At 46.7% G+C, this 25,531-nt stretch overlaps 1 protein-coding gene across 2 annotated transcripts in view; it reads right to left on the minus strand.

Annotated features, from left to right (window-relative positions):
* The window catches only part of TMEM232 (transmembrane protein 232), a 490,587-nt gene that overhangs the window by 55,848 nt on the left and 409,208 nt on the right, over window positions 1-25,531 (minus strand). For both annotated transcript variants that reach the window (XM_073549444.1, XM_073549409.1), the window contains exon 13: window positions 13,329-13,422. In XM_073549444.1, the coding sequence (XP_073405545.1) occupies window positions 13,329-13,422 (94 nt within the window). The remainder of the gene's footprint in view (window positions 1-13,328; window positions 13,423-25,531) is intronic.

Genomic DNA, 25,531 nt, shown 5'->3' on the forward strand with positions numbered 1-25,531 from the left:
CTGGTAACAGATATGATGGAAATGAAGCCAAAATTGTGGATGTTTTATTTCTTTATTGCATCTGTTAATTTTTGTCTTGACATAGCTGTGATTTTTTTGTTATAATGCTATCATCCAACCTACAAAGAAAGGATAGATCTGTAATTTTTATAGTAGGTACATTTCAACTATGGGAGACAGAATCTTGAAAAAAATCCAGAAAATCACACTGTATGATTTTTACATAATTAATTTGCATTTTATTGCATTAAATAAACATTTGATACAATAGAAAACTTAATATTTGGTACAGAAACCGTTGTTTGCAATACAATACAGAGGTCAGACGTTTTTTGTAGCTCTTGACCAAGTTTGCACACACTGCAGCAGGGATTATGGCCCACTCCTCCATACAGAACTTCTAGGTTTCGAGGCTGTCAAGGTTAGGGGCTGTCGCTGGGGAACATTGAGTTTCAGCTCCCTGCAAAGTTTTTCTATTGGGCTCAGGTCTGGAGACTGGCTCTGCCACTCCAGAATCATGAAATGCTTCTAAGTGAGAAATTCCTTAGTTTCCCTGGCTGTATGTTTCGGGTCATTGTCTTGCTGGAAGACCCAGCCACGACCCATCTTCAATGCTCATGATATATGACCCCATGCATCCTTCCTTCAATAAGGTGAGGTCATCCTATCCCCTTTGTGGAAAAGCACCCCCAAAGTATGATGTTTTCAAAATCATGCTTCATGGTGGGGACGTTATTGTTGGGGTTGTACTCATCCTTCGTGAAGTTGATAGCAAAAAGTCCTATTTTGGTCTCATCTGACCACATGACCTTCTCCTGTGCCTCTTATGGATCATCCAAATGGTTATTTGGGGAACTTCAAACGGGCATCGGCATGTGCTGGTGTGAGCAGGGGGACCTTGCGTGCCCTACAGGATTTTAATTAATGACGGCATAGTGTGTTACTAACGGTAATGTTTGAGACTGTGTTCCCAGCTTTTTCAGGTCATTGACCAGGTCCCCTCATGTAGTTCTGGACTTATGCCTGACCTTTCTCAGAATCATCCTTACTCCACGAGGCGAGATCTTGCATGGAGCCCTAGACTAAAGAAGATTGACAGTCAACTTGTGTGTTTCTTCAATTTTCTAATAATTGTGCCTTCTCACCATGCTTCTTGCCTATTGTACTGTAGCCCATCCTGGCCTCATGCAGGTGCACAATTTTTTCCCTGGAGTCTTTAAACAGCTCTTTGGTGTTTGCCATGGTGGAGAAGTTGGCATGTGATTGTGTGGACAGGTGTCTTTTATACAGGTAGTGTGTTCAAACAATTGCAATTAATAAAGGTAATGATTGAAAGTAGGAGGATGTTATGAATGAGCCACCGTAGGAGGCAAAAACAGAAATACTAGCTAAGTCCAGAAAACCAGAGAAGTTGGCAGCTATCGGATTGCAGACCCCTGAACCTAACAACAACAGCTAGCAGTAGCCGTGGGGGGTTCCTACGGTGCCCTAGACCCCTCGATCACAGCCGGAGAACTACATAGCCTAAAGACAGAAAAGGAAATCTAAACTGCCCCAGAGCAGACCCCAAAGCAATAGGCAGCCCCCAACATATAATGACGGTGAAGCAAGATGAAAAAACACTCACACAGATAGAAAGATAGGCTGAGCAAATGATGGGGCCCAAGCTAACTAAATAGGACAGAATAGAAAAGCTGTTGTCTGCAATCCGCCAAAACCCTCTCAAAAACAAGAGCCAACAGACTGATAGGGAAAAAAGCCCTGAAGACACTAGGCTTCAAAAAGACTATATCAGTACTCAGGTATTATCTGAAGACAGAGCAAAAAGGAATTCAGCTCACCCAGAAGGGAAAGGCAGAAATCCAGAAAAACAAGGCAAAACAAAACCAAAACACAAATGCAAAAAGTAGAGCAGAAAACTTAGCCTTTGAGGAGCAGGAATCAGACTGGTCTCCAAGAATCCCTCAGAGTAATCACCCGCAAGGCAGAAGGGCGTCGGCTGCCTTATATCCAGTCAGCAATCCCAGTCACCCAGTCATCATCATTCTGCTCATGTGCTTTGTAATCAGCCTCACTACCTTCCTTCACCAGAAGAGGGAGTTCATCAGACCTCAATGGTGAAGGGGAAAATGAACTCACAACAGTACCTCCCCCTTGAGGAGGGGTCACCGAACCCTCATCCACGCCACCAGGGCGATCAGGGTGAGCCCGATGAAAGGCACGCACCAATCTTTTGGCATGAATATCAGAGGCAGAGACCCAGGAATTATCCTACTGACCATAACACTTCCACTTAACCAAATACTGGAGTCTCCGTCTAGCCAGACGGGAATCCAGTATCTTCTCTACCTCATATTCCATGTTACCTTCAACTAATACAGGGTCCGGAGGTGCCACCCCAGGAACAACTGGTTCAACAAACCTCTTCAACAAGGACTTATGAAACACATTATGAATTTTAAATGTGACAGGAAGAGCCAAACGAAAAGAGACCGGATTAATAATCTCCAAAATCTTGTAAGGTCCAATAAATCTAGGCTTAAACTTAGGAGAAGCCACCTTCATAGCGATATTTTTTGATGATAACCAAACCATATCACCAACCTTAAACTGGGGACCAATGGTCCTATGTCGGTTGGAAAACCACTGGGCCTTTTCCTGGGAGAGAGATAACTTATCCACCACTTGGTCCCAGATCTGGTGCATTCTCTCCACCACAGTGTCAACACCTGGGCAGGCAGAAGGCTCCACCTGCTCCGAAGAAAATCGAGGATGAAACCCAAAGTTACAAAAAAAAGGTGACATCAAAGTGGCAGAACTAGCTCTATTATTTAAAGCAAATTCGGCCAAGGGCAAAAATGAAACCCAATCATCCTGATCGGCGGAAACAAAACATCTCAAATACGACTCCAAGGTCTGGTTTGTTCTCTCCGTCTGCCTATTGGTCTGAGGGTGAAAAGCAGAGGAGAAGGACAACTGAATTCCCAGCTTGGAACAGAAAGTCCTCCAAAATCTAGACACAAATTGAACTCCTCTGTCAGATACTATGTTCTCAGGAATCCCGTGCAAGCGAACCACCTGTTGCAAAAACAGGGGCACCAACTCAGAGGAAGATGGCAACTTAGGGAGTGGTACAAGATGAACCATCTTAGAGAACCTATCACAAATCACCCAAATAACAGTCATTCTCTGAGAGACAGGCATATCAGAGATGAAATCCATTGAAATATGGGTCCATGGCCTCTTGGGGACCGGCAAAGGCATCAACAACCCACTAGAGCGAGAACAAGGTTTAGACCGGGAGCAAGTCCCACAGGACTGCACAAAATTCCTGACATCACGAGACAAGGCGGGCCACCAAAAAGACCGACTCACCAGATCTCTAGTACCAAAAATACCTGGATGACCAGCTAATGCAGAGCAATGAACTTCAGACATCACTCTCTTCTTCCACTGGTCAGGAACATACAACTTTCCACTGGGACAACGCTCAGGTTTGTCCTCCTGGAACTCTTCCAGAGCACGTCTCAAACCTGGCGAGATGGCAGAAAGAACTACCCCTTCGCCGATGGTAGCAGGCTTGGTCACCACAGGAGAATCAGCAAAGAAGCTCCTAGAGAGGGCGTCTGCCTTGACATTCTTAGTGCCAGGAAGAAAAGAGACCACAAAATCAAAACGTGTAAAAAAACAAGGCCCACCTAGCCTGTCTAGGGTTCAAGCGTTTGGCCGACTCCAGGTAAATCAAATTCTTGTGGTCAGTGAGGACCACGACTTGGTGTTTAGCTCCCTCCAACCAATGTCTCCACTCCTCAAATGCCCATTTCATGGCTAACAGTTCCCGATTCCCCACATCATAGTTACGTTCAGATGGAGAGAACTTTCGGGAAAAGAAAGCACAGGGATTCATTTTTGATGTTACAGGATCCTTTTGGGACAAAACAGCTCCTGCACCAATCTCAGAAGCATCCACCTCTACCTGGAACGGGAGTGAGACATCAGGTTGCCGCAAAACCGGGGCAGAAGTGAATCTTCGCTTCAGCTCCTGAAAGGAAGAAACAGCCTCCGGAGACCAATTCAACACATCAGCACCCTTTTTTAGTCAGGTCAGTCAATGGCTTGGCAATACTAGAAAATTTTGCTATAAATTTCCGATAAAAATTAGCAAAACCCAAAAACTTCTGGAGGGCCTTCAAAGAAGTGGGCTGAACCCAATCATAAATGGCCTGTACCTTGGCCGGGTCCATTTCAATAGTTGACGGATACAAAATAAATCCCAAAAAAGATATCCTCTGTACCCCAAAAAGGCATTTCGATCCTTTGACATGCAGGGAATTATCCCTCAAGATCCGGAACACAGTCCGAACATGTTCCACATGAGAATCCCAATCCTTGGAGAAGATCAAAATATCATCCAGATAGATCATCAAAAATTTATCCACAAAGTCTCGGAAAATGTCGTTCATGAAGCAATGGAAGACAGAAGGGGCATTAGTGAGCCCAAAAGGCATCACCAGGTACTCAAAATGGCCCTCCGGAGTATTAAACGCCATCTTCCATTCATCCCCATGCTTAATGCGGATAAGATTATACGCCCCCCTGAGGTCAAGCTTGGTAAACCAGCAAGCACCTTTAACTCTGGAGAATAGATCCGAAATCAGGGGTAACGGATACTGATATTCAATAGTAATTTTGTTGAGGGCACGATAATCAATACAAGGCCTTAATGAACCATCCTTTTTGGCCACGAAAAAAAAAACGGCACCTAAGGGTGAAGAGGATGGTCTAATATGACCCTTCTCCAATGCCTTCTTAATATAGGATCGCATAGCCTCGTGCTCGGGTACAGATAAACTGAAGAGCCGACCCTTAGGAAATTTACATCCCGGGCTCAGTTCAATTGCACAGTCATAACTCCTATGAGGAGGCAAAGACACAGACTCATTCTCACTAAATACATCATAAAAGTCCGCCAAATAGTCAGGAACATCATGCGACTGAGGAGAGGTGGAAAAAAACGGAGCCTCACTAAGGGCACACCGACAACCCCAACTCACCACAGATTTCCAATCCAAAACTGGATTATGAATTTGCAACCAGGGAAACCCCAGAACAATGGTATCATGCAAATTATGCAACACCAAAAATCTGCAATTTTCTTGATGGTCTGGGGCGACCCGCATTACCACCTGGGTCCAAAACTGAGGTTTATTTTTCGCCAAAGGAGTAGCATCAATCCCCCTCAAAGGGATAGGCGTCCGCAGAGGTGTCATCGGAAATCCACAACGTTTAGCAAAATCCAAGTCCATCAGATTCAGGGCTGCTCCCGAATCCACAAAAAGCCTTGGCGGAAAATGTGGACAGGGAGCAGATCAGAGTAATTGCCAGAGGAAACTTAGGTTGAACACCACCCACAGAAAACGTGTGTGCAAAATGTTTCTCTCGTTTAGGACAGACAGAAATAATATGCGAGGCACCTCCACACAAAAAACACAGCTTATTACGCCTTCTGAACTCCTGACGTTGCTCCCTGGACAAAACTCTATCACATTGCATAGGTTCAGACACTTGTTCAACAGGTGGCAACACCTCTCGTGCAGTCCTGCGTTCACGTAAACGCCGATCAACCTGAATGGCTAATGACATAGAATTGTCAAGACCAGAGGGAACAGGAAATCCCACCATAGTATCTTTTATGGCTTCTGACAAACCCTTCCGAAAGAGAGCTGCCAAGGCATTATCATTCCAGGTAGTAAGGACCGCCCACTTTCGGAATTTATGACAGTACAATTCTGCAGAATCTCGACCCTGGCTCAATGCCAACAGGGTCTTTACAGCCTGATCAATAGCATTAGGTTTGTCATACAACAACCCCAAGGCTTGAAAAATGCGTTCACATTAGTCAGAATAGGATCATCTGGTTTCAAAGAAAACGCCCAATCCTGGGGATCGCCACGCAGCAAAAAGATGACAATTTTAACCTGCTGTGCGGAGCTCCCTGACGAGTTAGGCTTCAAGGCAAAAAATAATTTACAATTATTTTTGAAATTCAAAAATTTAGACCGATCCCCAAAAAACACATCAGGTTCAGCAGCATGTGAATGAGCAAGGTAGACGGAAATTCCCCGCACTTCCGCAGCGAGCTGCTCCACACGATCAGACAATTGCTTTATCTCCATTAAGAGAAAAAAAATTCCCCCTACGGCCTCAGAGATATAGAGGAAAAAATATACACACTTTTTTTTTTACAATTCTTTCCTGCTATTGAGTACCCTAGGATGTGCGGTATGGCGGGTGATTCTGGTATGAATGAGCCACAGTAGCAGGCAAAAACAGAAATACTAGCTAAGTCCAGAAAACCAGAGAAGTTGGCAGCTATCGGATTGCAGACCCCTGAACCTAACAACAACAACTAGCAGTAGCCGTGGGGGGTTCCTACGGTGCCCTAGACCCCTCGATCACAGCCGGAGAACTACATAGCCTAAAGACAGAAAGGGAAATCTAAACTGCCCCAGAGCAGACCCCAAAGCAATAGGCAGCCCCCAACATATAATGACAGTGAAGCAAGATGAAAAAACACTCACACAGATAGAAAGATAGGCTGAGCAAATGATGGGGCCCAAGCTAACTAAATAGGACAGAATAGAAAAGCTGCTGTCTGCAATCCGCCAAAACCCTCTCAAAAACAAGCGCCAACAGACTGATAGGGAAAAAAGCCCTGAAGACGCTAGGCTTCAAAAAGACTATATCAGTACTCAGGTATTATCTGAAGACAGAGCAAAAAGGAATTCAGCTCACCCAGAAGGGAAAGGCAGAAATCCAGAAAAACAAGGCAAAACAAAACCAAAACACAAATGCAAAAAGTAGAGCAGAAAACTTAGCTTTTGAGGAGCAGGAATCAGACTGGTCTCCAAGAATCCCTCAGAGTAATCACCCGCAAGGCAGAAGGGCGTCGGCTGCCTTATATCCAGTCAGCAATCCCAGTCACCCAGTCATCATCATTCTGCTCATGTGCTTTGTAATCAGCCTCACTACCTTCCTTCACCAGAAGAGGGAGTTCATCAGACCTCAATGGTGAAGGGGAAAATGAACTCACAACAGGAGGACTTCTGAAAGAAAACCTAACAGATCTGTGTGAGACAGAATTCTTGCTGGATAGTAGGTGAGCAAACTATTATTTAATGCAATTTAATTAATTAAAAATCATACAATGTGGTTTTCTGTGTTTTTCTATGTTTAGATTCTGTCTTCCAGAGTTGAATTGTACATATGATAAAAAATTACAGACCTTTCCATTCTTTGTAGGTGGAAAAACTTGCTAACTTGCTTTTAGGCGTCCGGTTCCTGCAGCGGCTCAGCAGCAATCCAGAACCTCATATTTTGCAGTCTCCCATTGTCTATCGACCACAGAAGAGATTGCTCAGCAGGCTCAGCGTCCCAGATGCTCTGACCAGACCTGCTCTGTGGGTCCGGTTTTTGCTGCCACCTTTGGGTCAGTGATGGCAATGCAGGCTGCTCAGCAGCAAATCGCTCCAGAGGCTATGTCCCTCCATCGCTCTACTGGGCATGCTCAAGAGACGATCTCCCTTTGGAGATCGGGAGTCACGTGCTCAGGTCCTTCTCCTGATCTGATTGGTCCATCTCAGAGATCTGGAAGGTCCCGGAGGCGCACGGCTATAAAATATCTGCATGGCCGCTCGGCCATGCGCTAGTATAGTCTCTAGTTGCTACTGTGTGAATGATGATGGATGCATGAACCTGCTAATGACTCATTAAAGGAAAGGTGCCGCAATTTTATATAATTTGCAAAAAAAGAGTAAGTAACAAAACATGTTGTTAAAGCAAATGTTGTACTAACCAGGATTTATGGTTTGTTTGTAATAATGTTTTAATGTAGCCACTGGGCGCTGCCATCTTGATTTGCAGATCTGTGGAGGACTCATACAGTCTGCAAATATGGCCGTCCCTGGACATAGGAGACTACCCCACCATGCAGCCTCATTAGCAGAGAACTGGGCACACCCCCGTGGGCTGCACCATTCACTGCTGTAGGTGTGGCTGGGCGCCATTTTACTGTAGCCCAGTGATATCTGCTGAGCTCCAATTTCCACACTGTGCTTCCTGCTCCAGCTCCACTGTCCTCCTGCTCTGTCTCCGCCTCCTCACACACACAGCCCCAGTGATCTCCAGTAATCTGTCACCTTTGCTTTTATGAGAGATTTTATGGCTGTCTGAGGAGGACAGTGACATATACAGCCCATAGTCTAGTGTATAATTGGGGGGGGGGCTGGAAGTTTCACCAGTGTGGGCATATCTGTAATACTGTCTCCTGTGATACTGCCTGCTGAGCCGTGTATTTAATCCTCCCCTGTGTGATACTGACTGCTGAACCATGTATCTAATCCTCCCCTGTGTGATACTGCCTGCTGAGCCATGTATCTAATCCTATCATGTGTGATACTGCCTGCTGAACCGTGTGTCTAATCCTCTCCTGTGTGATACTGACTGCTGAGCCGTGTATCTAATCCCCTCCTGTGTGATACTGATTGTTGAGCCGTGTATCTAATCCTATCCTGTGTGATACTGACTGTTGAGCTGTATATCTAATCCTATCCTGTGTGATATTGTCTGCTGAGCCGTGTATCTAATCCTATCCTGTGTGATACTGACTGCTGAACCGTGTGTCTAATCCTCCCCTGTGTGATACTGACTGCTGATCCGTGTATCTAATCCTCTCCTGTATTATACTGTCTGCTGAGCCGTGTATCTAATCCTCTCCTGTGTGATACTGACTGTTGAGCCGTGTATCTAATCCTATCCTGTGTGATACTGACTGTTGAGCTGTGTATCTAATCCTATCCTGTGTGATATTGTCTGCTGAGCCGTGTATCTAATCCTATCCTGTGTGATACTGTCTGCTGAGCTGTGTATCTAATCCTCTCCTGTGTGATACTGACTGCTGAACCATGTATCTAATCCTCTCATGTGTGATACTGTCTGCTGAGCCGTGTGTCTAATCCTCTCCTGTGTGATACTGACTGCTGAACCGTGTATCTAATCCTCTCCTGTGTGATACTGACTGCTGAGCCATGTATCTAATCCTCTCCTGTGTGATACTGACTGCTGAGCCGTGTATCTAATCCTCTCCTGTGTGATACTGACTGCTGAGCTGTGTATCTAATCCTCTAATGTGTGATACTGTCTGCTGAGCTGTGTATCTAATCCCCTCCTGTGTGATACTGACTGCTGAGCCGTGTATCTAATCCTCTCCTGTGTGATACTGTCTGCTGAGCCATGTATCTAATCCTCTCCTGTGTGATACTGACTGCTGAACCATGTATCTAATCCTCTCTTGTGTGATACTGACTGCTGAACCGTGTATCTAATCCTCTCCTGTGTGATACTGACTGCTGAGCCGTGTATCTAATCCTCTCCTGTGTGATACTGACTGCTGAACTGTGTATCTAATCCTCTCCTGTGTGATACTGTCTGCTGAGCCGTGTATCTAATCCTATTCTGTGTGATACTGCCTGCTGAGCCGTGTATCTCATCCTCTCCTGTGTGATACTGTCTGCTGAGCCGTGTATCTATTCCTATCCTGTGTGATACTGTCTGCTGAGCCGTGTATCTAATCCTCTTCTGTGTGATACTGTCTGCTGAGCCATGTATCTAATTCTCTGCCGTGTGATACTGCTCTCCTGAAATACTCTGTGCTGCTGTCACCCTGCTGGTTTTATGTGTGATCTACATGGTGGTATTGTGTATGATCTATATGGTGGCATTGTTTGTGAAGTATATGGCGGTATTATTTGTGATCTGCTAAAAGGGGACCCATTCTAGGGTGGCTCTGGCTGAGCACCTGTACACGGGTCAGGGGGGTAATAGTCAGGTGCAGTCAGGGGAGGGCTGGTGAAGCAGCTGAAGAGAGGGGTCTCATTTTTATCGTTACTGTATGGCTCCATTCCCCCCCAGCCTGCTTCCCAGCGTCACCCCGGACTGCGCCTGTCGCCTCGCTTTCACACATCACCAGGACAGGATCTGAGGAAGGGAATGGGGTCTCTGCATGCAAAGTCTGGATCAGAACAGGCCATCAATCAGCAGAAATGTTTCCTGGATTTCTGTGCTGCTGTCTCCCTGCTCCTCCCCCATATATCTCCCTCTGTGCCTCCCATAGACCAGCACACTGCTCTCCTGAAATACTCTGTTCTCCTCCCCCATATATCTCCCTCTGTGCCCCCCATAGACCAGCACACTGCTCTCCTGAAATACTCTGTTCTCCTACCCCATATATCTCCCTCTGTGCTCCCCATAGACCAGCACACTGCTCTCCTGAAATACTCTGTGCTGCTGTCACCCTGCTCCTCCCCCATATACCTCCCTCTCTGCCCCCCATAGACCAGCACACTGCTCTCCTGAAATACTCTGTGCTGCTGTCACCCTGCTCCCAGAATCCTTGCTGCCTGCCATCCTCGGTGACCGAAGACCCCATTCCTCTCCTCAGATCCCGTCCTGGCGATGTGTGAAAGCGAGGTGACAGGGGCCTGATATATGGCGGAAGGAGCAGGGTGACAGCAGCACAGAGTATTTCAGGAGAGTACTGTGATGCTCTGTGGGGGGCACCCTGTTCGGTGCCAGGGATTGTACATGGAGCGCTGTGTTTTATACACATGGATGGACCGTCTGCTTGTCTGCTCCACAGAAATCCAGGAAACATTTCTGCTGATTGATGGCCTGTTCTGATCCAGACTTTACATGCAAAGACAGTCAGTAACTTTGCAGGCCCCATCAAAATGGCTGCTCACTGTGTTCCTAAATGTCATCCTCTCGTTTCCCTTAGCAAGCACCCAGTAGGGGAGGAGAGGAGTGACACCACCCCCATGTCAGCAGATTCCGCCCATACAGTGTCCATTTTAGGGCATGATCATATATCAAAATCAAACATCATGGACACTGTACACCCATAATTACTGCAGGACAGTAATGTGAGCTAGTTGTACACTAGGTTTTTGTGCCAAATTTCAGTATCTGCTCCCCCTAGTGTTAACAAGTGGAAATGCCAAACTTTTTAAAATTATTTTTCATATTTTACAAAATTAAAAACAAATGATAATATTTTTTAAGAAAATGTAAACATTAATTCTTTACATTTTGCTGAAAATTTTTTTTTTGGGATGGCACCTTCCCTTTAAGATCTCCTTCCTCTGATATTACGAGTGTGCATAGGGACTTAGGCTTAGAGTCTGCACCAGCCAGTGGCAAGCTACAAGCCACATCAGCATCCTCCATAGTGCTAGCGTCCGACAGTGCACCTGCTATTGGGCATGGTTGATTAGCGGCAGTGTCTATCGCTGCGCTGCAGTCTGCAGCTCCTCTTGGCGTCCGCAGTTGCGACGCCGCACGCACGGTAGGTCTAGACGGACTCTGAACCTTTGCCTAAGGCCCAGCACCTGTGACCCTATACCGTGCGTGCACTTCTATGAGACCTGTGAGTCCAACAGGCTCAACACTTATGTTATTGCCTTAGGCGTCTCTGTGAAGCTAACAGAGTATGCCCAGCGCACACCGGGTGACGTCTAACCCGCGTGCAATATACCGCCACATAGCGCGTCTGCCATCATCTAGCAGCGGTTTAACACCTACTGCACGGTGGACCTCGAGCGGCAAACGCACTTTATTTATTTATTTAGTGCGTTCCGCCGTTCCTAACACTTGCCAGTGTATCATATACTTATTTTCCCCATTGTACATAGCCAATGTAAATTCTATGTCTCTAGCCACTTGACTGGAGCTGAGCAGCATTACCAGACAAAGCCTATGCATTGAGGTTTTCTCACCTCCTGAATTATTGCTTGCCAGCGGTATATGTTGCAGGGGTTGTGCACTTCTGCTTAATCAATAAGTTATACCAGCAACACTGCTGGCCAAAACGGTGAGCTCTGTGATGCAGCAGAAACAGTTTTGACTTTGCAGAATCGGAGGAAAGCAGGGACAGTGAAGCTGACCGGATCCAGCCAGCTTCGGAGCAATGCTTACAAGCTCTATTAGAAAGAGCCTGTAAGCTTTGCCCTCCTTTCAAAGGAGACCAGTCACCACTGGCAGACTGCATTCTTGAGTAATTCCTAGACACAGGGGGGAGGCTACAAATACATAGGGGCAAACATAAAAAAAAATCATAAATAACCTACAGAGAAAAATCAAAGTACTGAGCCCAGGTAAAATTTATAATGTTTATTAGAAATGAATAAAAAGACAAGAATTTTTTTTACAATATACAGCAGTGGTGGAGATGGAAACCAGAAATACCCACCGATGTGAGACCATGCAGGTAAAAATGAATCCAAGTTACATAGCAATAATTAATCAATACATAATATGTGTAGTGTCCAAACAGTTAAATACATATAATCAAGTGAGAAAATTATTGAATGGACATATACATGATTGATAAATAAAGTGCTGTGCAAAATATGTTAAAAAAAGGGATTTTATCAAAATGAGACAAATATATACGTATATATGCCAGAAGATGTGCTATGCACAATATGCCAGGTCAAAAAATGAAGTCCTATGTTAAACTGTCCAGCAATTGGGTCCTAAGTAAATTGTGTAGACACGAAAACAATATAATAACATAATGTGCTGGGCTAACTAGCCATTAAATCTTAGGCAAGCAAAATAGGCATAGTATCTGCATAAGGTGCAAGTGCACACAAACCTGGATGGGTGGTCACAACGCGGCAGCAAGGGACCCGACGCGCGTTTCGTGTATAGCTTCTTCAATAGGGGGAGTGCTAGATAGTCCAGCACAGCACTTGTACCTTATATTGTTTTCTGGCATATATACATATATATTTTTCTCATTTTGATAAAATCCCTTTTTTAGCATCTTCTGCATCTTCTTTATTTATTAATCTTGTCTTTGTCCAATAAATATAATCAAGTGAGAAAATTAATGAACTGTTTGGACACATATTATGTATTGATAATTTTTTTCTATGTAACTTGGATTCATTTTTACCTGCATGGTCTCACACTGGTGGCTATTTCTGGTTTCCATCTCCAACATTCCTGTATATTTTTTTTTTAAATATTCTTGTCTTTATATTCATTACTAATAAACATTATAAATTTTACCTGGGCTCAGCACTTTGATTTTTCTCTGTAGGTTATTTCTGCATTCTTGAGTACATTGCAAAGTTGCTCATTTTTACAGTAACTTTGCAATTTTAACCAATTATGATTTTACCTTATGAACCCTTTAAGTATTTTTGATCCACAAAGAATTTTGCTGGATTACTATATATGCAACACGCTATTAAAAATTATATTACCTGATCTTCAACAACTTTTTGCAACTCCATGCTTGTCCGTGTGAAAAAGTGTAAAGGAGGAGTGAGAGATGACCCTTTGCTTAGAAGTTCTTGCCTGTTGAAACATGCATTTTCACAATAATTCATTAGCTACAGATGTACTGCATTTATACATATTTTTTTTTAGCACGATAAATAGGAAAATGTTATCTATTTGCTTTTTAGGCTCTTTTCGTAGTAATGTCATCTGTCTCTTTTCAATTTATGTACAATTGGGTTTGTCAGGTTTCTTTTTTTGTTTCTGGCATTTTGACAAGAATAGAGCTGCAGACTGTGCTGTTCTTGCTGTCAAAAAAGTGCACATTCAACTGAAAAAGGAACTAAGCATCAGTAAGAATAGATCGTGAGACATGTTGGACAGCTTCCTTTCAAAAGACTATAGCTACTATTCAATTTTTTTTCTTTCACCTTTATGTACGTCAAGAAACAAAGCCCCACATAAAAATCTGATTTAGCTCTGTTCAGTCTATGACTCATCTCCGTTCTTTCAGGTCTCCATTGAGCTGAATAGACTCTGGGCAGGGGCAGAGCGGCAGTAAATTTTTTCATCCAACAGAATCGGGTCGATTATGCAAATGACACTGTTCAGAGTTTGATCAGAGTGTCAAGATAGTGTGATCCAATTGTCTCAGATGAGAAGATGGAGAAAAAAAAATGTCTCCATGTTCTCTATTCTGGAAATCGGACTCCAATCAGATGCACAGTCTGATAATTTCTACTGACTTATTAACTTCCATGGCTGAGTACAATCTGCATATTGGATCAAACTTGGGCGTGCAGCAATTTTTTTATTCAGAAGCTTTCAAGGAAAAAAAAATGGACATGTGCATGGCACCATAGGCTAACATTGGTCCGAGTGCGATCCAATGTTTTGTTGGATGGCACTTGGACCGAAAATACCCTTGTCATCAGTAAAGGCCCCATCTCACATAGCGAGATCGCTGATGTGTCACCGATTTTGTGACGCAACAGCGATCTCGCCTGCGATCTCGCTACATGTGACACATAGCGGCGACCGGCCCCCCTGCTGGATATCGCTGATCGCGCTGGAATGTCCTGGGCCATTTTTTCATCGTTGGGAGTCCCGCTGGCCAGCATGCATGGCTGTGTTTGACGCCGATGAGCGACCTCGTTAGCGACACAGAACTCAGGGATGCAGGCTGGAATCATTCAGAATAGCTGCTGTGTGACAACGCACCAGCGATCCTTACCAGGTCGCATCGTTGTCGGGATCGCTGGTGCGTCGTTGAAGAGATCTGCCTGTTTGACAGCTTACTATCGACAATGTAGCGACGCACCAGCAATCCCTACTAGGTCGTATCGTTGTCGGGATCGCTGGTGTGCCGCTATGTGAAACGGGACCCTAAGATTCATCACATTTTTTGTAGGATTTCCTTCAAAGCTTTCATGGCTATAAAACATAATAAGCATAGAAGAGCCCATAATGCTTACGTGAACACAGGCTAAACCTCATCTTTATTAAATGGGGATGCCAATGGGAGTTGTTTTTTTGTGGCCTATTAGGCGTAGATGGATTATTCGTATTAGTCTATCCATGTAATCAAATAGGTAAAAGCTCAGTTTACTTTATGTAATGTTATTCTTGAAAAATGTAGTATGTCATTACATGGCGGTCTTTGATAAGATAAAGATGACACTTATAAAACCCATGAACTGGTAAATCAGTTTACTGTCTGTCGACAAGATCATTTTTAATTGTGGCATTAATGTTCTCGTTGCTGGTTGTCACCATGTGAAGTGACTCCACATCTAATAGTTCAATGTCTAGCATTACAAACAGTTTCTTGTCCTTTTCTTGCATACATAATGCAGTGTACAGCTAATGTACGATCATTCCATAGTAGATATGACCAAGAAGAAAGCAAAAAAATAATTTCCCTGGAGAAATCAGTACAAACCACAGATAGTGACAAAAATATGCCAACTTTCCAGCTGAACGAGATATTATTATATACATGAGATAGACGTGCACAATTCTATTCATTATAGGCATTTAATGATTTGATGCATATGTAATGGAAATGCAGTACCCATTTTATGTTTAGTAATAAGGAAAACATGAAATTTGGTGGAATAAAGCTACTAGATTTTCCAAGTACAGTTTATCTTATGCAGTCTGTATAAAATGTTATGCTTGTTGGAAACACTTTTTATTACACGCAGCAGTTTTCCAGCCCATTTTATATGCATTTTTATATGCAAGCATGTGATGTTGAAAACCATAGGTGTAACTACTGCCATAACAAATGCATCAGGACATCAAAGCCGACAGTGCTTGATCAGGGGAGAAACATGATTCCTTATTGTCATCTATTGCCTATACCCTCTATGTTGGTTTTCCTATAGTGTCATAGTATTTATAGCAGGTACTGTATGGGGGCATCTGTAGATGACACTGTTAATGTACTTGCTATTACATATTATTAACGCTCAAAGGAAACATAAATGGTACAAAACTGAGCAGTCAGCAGGTCACCGTCACACATTGCTGGGGTCTTGTGCCAACGATACAGGACACGCTCTGCTATACTGAGCACAAGACCAGAAGTCAAGATCCCAGGATCAAGGATGGAGTGGCTGCCTGAAAATGGGGGAATCGGGTCTAATTTAGCTATTATATAACTTACTCTTTAAAGTACAATTATGCATATTTTGAGTACAGTTAGACCAGATTTATATGTACCAGCAAAAATAGAAAATAGTAAAGCAAATGTTCCCAATTGCTAGCCTATAAAGAATCACTACAACATTTGTCTGCCACTAAGACAAGGCATGATTAGATGTGCACAGATCTGCACATTTTCTGGGATTACTTTCAGGTTCATTATAATATGATATTAATGAGGAATTATGCTAATTTCCACTAACAATGCAGAATTCTGACATGAATGTGTAAAATGCATCGTGACAACTAGAGGAAGATAATGGCTCTTGTTCAAATAAGCAATTAAGTCAACATCTCGTCTTAGTATTTATTTTTTTCCTTGTATTCTGATTTCTTCTAAGCTTGACCTCATCCAGGGAATCAGACACTGGACAAACTTAGGGAAACAAAGTCTCTAAAGGAAAATACAGGTAAAATGTGCCATGCTGATTGTTTTTTTTTCTGGATATGGCATGAACCAAAACATTAGGAAACTTAAGCAATAGCCCCCCACCATTATAAAAAAACACCGGTTTCTGGACTTGCACCAGCGTTGTCTGCTTTTGTCACCAGGTGCCATTGTATTCACTTTGGTTGCAGTGCTGGAGATTGAGGAGATGTCATTGCTAATATCACTGGATGGTGCAGATGCTGTCCTACAAGGGAAACTGGTGGGCTGGCACCTATGTTGCCACCCAGCCAGACAGTACTCATTCTATCCTTATAACCTGTGATCTTGGCTATATTTGTCACCATGATTCCCCCTCATAGCTTGTCTGACTTTTGCTTTGGACTGACTTAATGGCATCCAACTCTATTCCTTTGACTATAGTATTCCATTCTGATTTTATCCCTGGTCCAGATCCCTGTGTAGTGTTTAGGAGTAGTGTTGAGCATTCCGATACCGCAAGTATCGGGTATCGGCCGATATTAGCGGTATCGGAATTCCGATACTTAGTTCCGATACTTTTGTCATATCGGATTCCGGAATCGGAATCGGAATAGGAAGTTCCCATCATGCTATGAGCCTGCTTGCTTTGATTAAGCCAATGGGAATCCTCCGAAGTGTGGGCACATCCTGTTAGGCATGTAGGCATGTTAACTATTGGCATGACTGTGATTGGCTGCCGAAATGATGTCATGATGCACTATAAAAGCCACCGCAGCCGCCATTTCTGGTCACTCTGCTGTGAATTCAGTTAGGGACAGGCTGCTGTAGAAGACTGTGAGGGACAGTTAGAAATAGCGATTCCACCAAACATCTAGTGCTTTACCCAGGCTACATAAACCACCACTGTAGCCTTCTTTGCCCTAGCAGCAGTGTTCACAGCTGTCTGCAAGGGCTGTGTGAGTGCAGCTCACGCTGTGGAGTGGGTCCTGCAGCCACGTCAGGCTGTAGGCCACCCAGTGTGATCACTGCTGCCTCATACATCTTTTATTTTTTGAGCTGCATTTTTTACATAATTTCAATCTAGTGTGCTTCCATCCGTATCCATATACGTTGGTTGCAAACACTAGTAGTAGACAGCGGAGCCTTTCTGCAGCCTTTCAGTGCTAGTGTCCACTTTGCTGCACTGTTCACGGCTGTCTGAGAGGTCTCTGACTGTGTGTGAGTGCAGCTCACGCTGAGTAGTGTGTCCTGCAGCTACGTCTGGCTGTAGGACGCTCAGCGTGCGTCAGTGCCTCACACATATTTTTATTTGAGTGCAGCTCATTTTTTCTTCTATTAGTGTGCATCCATCCGTCTCCATCTACGGTGGTTGCAAACACTATAAAGGAGTACACAGCAGAGCCTTTCTGCAGCCTGTCAGTGCCAGTGCCCACTTAGCTGCACTGTTGACGGCTGTCTGAGAGGCCTCTGACTGTGTGTGAGTGCAGCTCACGCTGAGTAGAGTGTCCTGAAGCTACGTCTGGTTGTAGGACGCTCAACGTGCGTCACTGCCTCACACATATTTGTCTTTGAGTGCAGCTCATTTTTTCTTCTCCTATTAGTGTGCATCCATCCGTATCCATCAACATTGGTTGGTTGCAAACACTATATAGGAGTAGATAGAGGAGCCTTTTTTTCTGGCTTGTGCCCTGCCGGCGCAGCCAGATTAGTATTACCCAATTTTTTTGGAGCCTCATCTTTTGCATTGTAGGTTACCTGCCTGCATTGTAATAGCTCCAAAAAGTTGGTGATACTATCAGTTTCAATTCTTTGTTCACATACTTTGAGTTTGTTTCCAACAAAGAAACCACAAAAAAAGTTCACCAAACACTACATTTTGAACTTGTGTAGGCCACATCAGCTCCTATTAAAGTCTAGTCCACACACACACACACTTCATAAAATTAGTGTTTCTTGTACCTGTAACCAGCTGTTCAGGAATAAGCACACTAAGGCCCCCCTTTGTACTTTTTTGCCTATCTTAAGCAGTCTTGCAAGATGAAGAAGGCAGGGAGTAAGGCGCGTGGGCGTGGGCGTGGGCGTGGAGTTTCAGCAGGGAGAGGACGTGGGGATTCTGCAGGGAGAGGACGTGGGGATTCTACAGGTAGAGGACGTGGGGATTCTGGGCCTGCTGCGGGCACCAGTGGATCAGCATCCCCCAGTTTTAGCAGGCAACAGTCCTTTATGCGCAGCTTTGTAGGACCTCAACGTACCCCACTGCTGCGGGAGGAACAAATTGAAGCCGTTGTCGGATGGATGGCAGCTAACGCATCGACTTCAATTACTTCCGCATCCTCTCAGGGTCAGAGCACCGAAGAGCAACCATCTGTCTCTTCACCACCTGCCAAAGTGCCCAGGCAGTCAGAGAGACATGGACAGGAGCCATCACAGTCTCTACTTCTGTTCTCGGAATCTGTTGGCTTGGAAAGAGGGGGCCAGCCAACCAGCATTCCTGAATGTGAAGAAGAGGGAGTATGCAGTGATGCGCAACTTCTTTGTCCCTCTGAATCTGAAGAGGCGAGTGGGCCAGTGCCTATGGTCAGCACACCTCAGTACGCATCAGATGATGACGAGACTCAGTTGCCACTTTCTGGTGCGTACGGTGCTGGCGAGACAACCCCGGAGAAGCAGCTGTTTGAAGAGGGGAGGGAAGATGATGAGGTCCTTGACCCATCATGGCGTGAGCAACAGGAAGGTGGTGGGAGCAGCTCGGAGGAAGAGATTCCCCTACCGGCCAAAACAGGAGGCAGAGGGAGGGGGAAGACTTGGTTGCCTGTACCCTCCACTTCGGCACCCGTTAGGAGCATTCCTCCTTCCAAAGGCAAACCGGGCGCTCACAAGAGTTGCAGTGCGTGGTCCTTTTTTGACACAGTTGCAGATGACATTTGCTTTGTCAAATGCAAGCTGTGTCATCAGAGAGTCAAAAGAGGGAGAAATGTCAGCAACCTCAATACCACAAATATGTGGAAACATGTGCGCACCAAGCACGAGTTGGAGTTGCAGAGACACCCTGAAGACGTAGGCCAACGTACAGCACCACCTACCACCTCTTCAGTTCGTGTTGGGCCCTCTTCCTCCAGCTCACACACTGCTGGTTCGGCTTCCTCACAGGATCGCCAAGGAAGAACCTCTGCCACTGTTGTCCGGAGACCCTGTCAGATTACACCCATAGCAGCACGTTCCCATCCATCACAGCCATCGGTAGCACAGGCATGGGATAAAAGGCGCCCTTACTCGGCAAACCATCCCCGAGCACAGTCTCTGAATGCTGGCATTGCCAAACTTCTGGCAGTTGAAATGCTGTCATTCAGGCTGGTGGACACTGACACCTTCCGGGACTTAATGGCATTGGCAGTCCCCCAATACAACGTGCCCAGCCACTTTTATTTCAGCAGGCGAGCCGTCCCTGCCCTGCAGAAACATGTTGAGGGCAAAATAAAACATGCGCTACTAAACGCCGTTAGTAGCAAGGTCCACCTGACCACCGATGCGTGGACCAGTAACCATGGACAGGGACGATACCTTTCCCTCACTGCCCACTGGGTCAATGTTGTGGAGCCGGGTACGGATCTGGAGAGTGGCGCTGTACGTGTTCTTCCAACGCCACGGATTGCAGGACTCCAGTCTGTACACATAGACTCCTCCTCCTACTCAAGTTCCTCAGAAACAGCAGAGCAGGAGCCTGTTACGACCGATATGAGCACAGCCGTGGCCAAACGTCAACAGGCTGTACTCAAATTAATTTCTTTGGGGAATCGAAGCCACACAGCGCAGGAGCTCTGGAATGCTATCAAGCTGGAGAGCGATGTGTGGTTTGGGCCAGCGAATCTCCAGCCGGGCTTGGTAGTGTGTGACAATGGCCGAAATCTGGTGGCAGCTCTTGGCCTAGGCAACCTCACACACATCCCATGTCTGGCACATGTTCTTAACTTGGTCGTGCAGAGCTTTCTGAGGGACTATCCGGATCTTGCTGCACTGTTGCACAAGGTCCGCATAGAGTGCGCTCACTTGCGACGTTCCAGCACAGCAAGATCGCGCCTCGCTGCTCTGCAGCGACGATTTGGCCTTCCGGAACATCGCATCATATGTGACCTACCCACCCGGTGGAATTCAACGTTACATATGTTGGAGCGGTTGTGTGAGCAGCAGGCAGCAGTCATGGAGTACCAGCTGCATCAGGCGCAAACAAGTCGCACTGTGCGCCGTTCACACTTCAGCACCATTGAGTGGGCCTCTATGAAGGACATCTGCCTCGTTTTGCGTGCCTTCGATGAATCCACGCGGATGGCGAGTGCAGATGATGCACTAGTCAGCATGACTGTCCCCCTTATCTGCCTGCTTCAACAAACACTGCAAGCACTAAGGGATGAGGTTTCAGAAGAGGTGGAGGATGAGGAGTCCCAAATGCCATCTGCTTCTGGACAGTCTGCGCTACGTGTTTCCTCACAAAGGCCTAGGCAGGGGACACTTTGTGAGGAGGATGAGGAGGAGTCGATGGAGGAGGAAGACATCTCTCCAGAGGAGGGAGGTACACAAACCTCTACTCAGTATGTACAGCGAGGGTGGGGTGATGCAGAGCAGGCCGAGGTCACGCCTCAAACAGGGGACAGCGGTTCTTTGGCAGTTGGGAGTCTGCAGCACATGGTTGATTTCATGCTGCAGTGCCTGAGAAACGACCGCCGCATCGCCCACATTCTCGTCTCGGCTGATTATTGGGTGTACACCCTCCTAGATCCTCGCTACCGGGACAGCGTACAAAGGCTCATACCAACGTTGAACCGGGAGCGTAAAATGCGGGAGTACGAAGAGTCACTGGTGCAGTCCATAATGTTTTCCATTCCACCCGACAGCATTGTTGCTAGTGCTTTACAAAGCAGCTCTGTGCGTCGAGGCAGTGGAGGAAACTCTGCACAAAGAGGGAGCAGAGGCAGCGCCGCAGCACAAGGCAAGACCACTATGGCCCAAATGTGGCAAAGTTTTGTGTGTCCACCACAATTGTCTACACCATCAGCGACGCCTCGAGTCAGCAGGAGGCAACGCTTCCGTCAGATGGTGTCAGACTACATGTCTTGCCCTGTCGCTGTACTCCCAGATGGCTCTTCCCCCTTCAAGTTTTGGGTCTCTAAGCTGGATACATGGCCAGAGCTTAGCCAGTATGCATTGGAGGTGCTGGCTTGCCCTGCTGCCAGTGTATTATCGGAACGTGTCTTTAGTGCCGCAGGTGGTGTACTAACAGACCGTCGCACGCGACTATCTTCCGATAATGTTGACCGGCTGACTTTTCTGAAAATGAACAAGGCCTGGATCTCCAAAGACTTTGCCATTCCTCTTACAGACTAAATTAGTGGTTGGCAACTGTATCCAGGTCTGCTGGTGTGTTCATTTTTCTACCACCTGAACTATAATCCCTTTGCTTCAACACAGCCAGTTGTCGCTCAGATGTGTCGTCTGCACAGAGAAACACACTAGCTCCTGTGTTAGTGGGGTTCAGTAATGCCAGCTGATCCCCTGCTGTGTGGACGGCAAAGTCACCAGCTCCATCAACATTCAAACCACTACTGATTTTTAACCGTGCCCAACTTAGGTCTCTGGCTCCACTGTCTCTACTATTTCCCCTGACCTCCAACCCCGCCATCTACATCTCTGAAGTGGCGTCAGCACAATCTACACTTGTTCCTGTGTTCCTGTGGCTCAGTCCCATCAGTTTATCCCCTGATGTGTGTCCGGCAAGGTCTCCTGCTCTGTCCACATTCCCATAACCAGTAGTGGGAATGAGGACAGAGCTGGCGAACTTGCCGGACAAACATCAGGGGATCAACTGACGGGACTGAGCACCAGTAACACAGGAACAAGTGTAGATTGTGCTGACGCCACTTCAGAGATGTAGCTGGCGGGGTTGGAGGCCAGGGTAAATAGTAGAGACAGTGGAGCCAGAGGCCTAAGTGGAGCATGGTTAGAATCAGTAGTAGTCCACAACCTCCATAAAAACCGCTGCCCATTGGCCTCTGCATGCGGCATGCGTAATCCTGGGCTCCAACAGCGTCAGTTGGTGTTCAGAAGTGTCATCTCCACAGAGCCAAACACATTCGTTAGAGTGTTAGTGGGGTTCAGCACTGCCAGCTGTTCCCCTGCTGTGGAGATGGCAAGTCTCCTGCTGCCTTCACCTGCCAAAATCCAGTAGGCCACAGCCTGCTCCTCGCCTAATCCTGGGCTCCAACAGCGTCAGTTGGTGTTCAGAAGTGTCGTCTCCACAGAGCCAAACACATTCGTTAGAGTGTTAGTGGGGTTCAGCACTGCCAGCTGTTCCCCTGCTGTGGAGATGGCAAGTCTCCTGCTGCCTTCACCTGCCAAAATCCAGTAGGCCACAGCCTGCTCCTCGCCTAATCCTGGGCTCCAACAGCGTCAGTTGGTGTTCAGAAGTGTCGTCTCCACAGAGCCAAACACATTCGTTAGAGTGTTAGTGGGGTTCAGCACTGCCAGCTGTTCCCCTGCTGTGGAGATGGCAAGTCTCCTGCTGCCTTCACCTGCCAAAATCCAGTAGGCCCCAGCCTGCTCCTCGCCTAATCCTGGGCTCCAACAGCGTCAGTTGGTGTTCAGAAGTGTCGTCTCCACAGAGCCAAACACATTCGTTCGAGTGTTAGTGGGGTTCAGCACTGCCAGCTGTTCCCCTGCTGTGGAGATGGCAAGTCTCCTGCTGCCTTCACCTGCCAAAATCCAGTAGGCCCCAGCCTGCTCCTCGCCTAATCCTGGGCTCCAACAGCGTCAGTTGGTGTTCAGAAGTGTCGTCTCCACAGAGCCAAACACATTCGTTCGAGTGTTAGTGGGGTTCAGCACTGCCAGCTGTTCCCCTGCTGTGGAGATGGCAAGTCTCCTGCTGCCTTCACCTGCCAAAATCCAGTAGGCCCCAGCCTGCTCCTCACCTAATCCTGGGCTCCAACAGCGTCAGTTGGTGTTCAGAAGTGTCGTCTCCACAGAGCCAAACACATTCGTTAGAGTGTTAGTGGGGTTCAGCACTGCCAGCTGTTCCCCTGCTGTGGAGATGGCAAGTCTCCTGCTGCCTTCACCTGCCAAAATCCAGTAGGCCCCAGCCTGCTCCTCGCCTAATCCTGGGCTCCAACAGCGTCAGTTGGTGTTCAGAAGTGTCGTCTCCACAGAGCCAAACACATTCGTTAGAGTGTTAGTGGGGTTCAGCACTGCCAGCTGTTCCCCTGCTGTGGAGATGGCAAGTCTCCTGCTGCCTTCACCTGCCAAAATCCAGTAGGCCACAGCCTGCTCCTCGCCTAATCCTGGGCTCCAACAGCGTCAGTTGGTGTTCAGAAGTGTCGTCTCCACAGAGCCAAACACATTCGTTAGAGTGTTAGTGGGGTTCAGCACTGCCAGCTGTTCCCCTGCTGTGGAGATGGCAAGTCTCCTGCTGCCTTCACCTGCCAAAATCCAGTAGGCCCCAGCCTGCTCCTCGCCTAATCCTGGGCTCCAACAGCGTCAGTTGGTGTTCAGAAGTGTCGTCTCCACAGAGCCAAACACCTTCGTTAGAGTGTTAGTGGGGTTCAGCACTGCCAGCTGTTCCCCTGCTGTGGAGATGGCAAGTCTCCTGCTGCCTTCACCTGCCAAAATCCAGTAGGCCACAGCCTGCTCCTCGCCTAATCCTGGGCTCCAACAGCGTCAGTTGGTGTTCAGAAGTGTCGTCTCCACAGAGCCAAACACATTCGTTCAAGTGTTAGTGGGGTTCATCATTGCCAGCTGATCCCCTGCTGTGGAGATGGCAGTCTCTCCTGCTGTCTCCGCATTACAAAGACAGTAGGCCTCTGCCTACACCCTACTATTTCCTGGGCTTCAACACAGCCAGTTGTAGTTCGGAAGTGCCGTCCACACGGAAAGAGATACTTGCTCCCGTGTCTCAGTGGGGTTCAGTAATGTCAGCTGATCCCCAGCTGTGTGGATGGCAGTCTCTTCTGCTGTCACCTCATTCAAAATACAGTAGGCCTCTGCCTATACCCTCCTATTTCCTGGGCTTCAACACAGCCAGTTGTAGTTCGGAAGTGCCGTCCACACGGAAAGAGATACTTGCTCCCGTGTCTCAGTGGGGTTCAGTAACGTCAGCTGATCCCCTGCTGTGTGGATGGCAGTCTCTCCTGCTGTAAACTCATTCAAAATACAGTAGGCCTCTGCCTACACCCTCCTATTTCCTGGGCTTCAACACAGCCAATTGTAGTTCGGAAGTGCCGTCCACACGGAAAGAGATACTTGCTCCCGTGTCTCAGTGGGGTTCAGTAATGTCAGCTGATCCCCTGCTGTGTGGATGGCAGTCTCTTCTGCTGTCACCTCATTCAAAATACAGTAGGCCTCTGCCTACACCCTCCTATTTCCTGGGCTTCAACACAGCCAGTTGTAGTTCGGAAGTGCCGTCCACACGGAAAGAGATACTTGCTCCCGTGTCTCAGTGGGGTTCAGTAATGTCAGCTGATCCCCTGCTGTGTGGATGGCAGTCTCTTCTGCTGTCACCTCATTCAAAATACAGTAGGCCTCTGCCTACACCCTCCTATTTCCTGGGCTTCAACACAGCCAGTTGTAGTTCGGAAGTGCCGTCCACACGGAAAGAGATACTTGCTCCCGTGTCTCAGTGGGGTTCAGTAATGTCAGCTGATCCCCTGCTGTGTGGATGGCAGTCTCTCCTGCTGTCACCTCATTCAAAATACAGTAGGCCTCTGCCTACACCGTCCTATTTCCTGGGCTTCAACACAGCCAGTTGTAGTTCGGAAGTGCCGTCCACACGGAAAGAGATACTTGCTCCCGTGTCTCAGTGGGGTTCAGTAACGTCAGCTGATCCCCTGCTGTGTGGATGGCAGTCTCTCCTGCTGTAACCTCATTCGAAATACAGTAGGCCTCTGCCTACACCCTCCTATTTCCTGGGCTTCAACACAGCCAGTTGTAGTTCGGAAGTGCCGTCCACACGGAAAGAGATACTTGCTCCCGTGTCTCAGTGGGGTTCAGTAATGTCAGCTGATCCCCTGCTGTGTGGATGGCAGTCTCTCCTGCTGTCACCTCATTCAAAATACAGTAGGCCTCTGC

This window comes from Dendrobates tinctorius, unplaced genomic scaffold (assembly GCF_039654945.1).
Source record: "Dendrobates tinctorius isolate UK_male_01 unplaced genomic scaffold, ASM3965494v1 ptg000003l, whole genome shotgun sequence".
In the NCBI taxonomy this organism is placed as follows: Eukaryota; Metazoa; Chordata; class Amphibia; order Anura; family Dendrobatidae; genus Dendrobates; species Dendrobates tinctorius.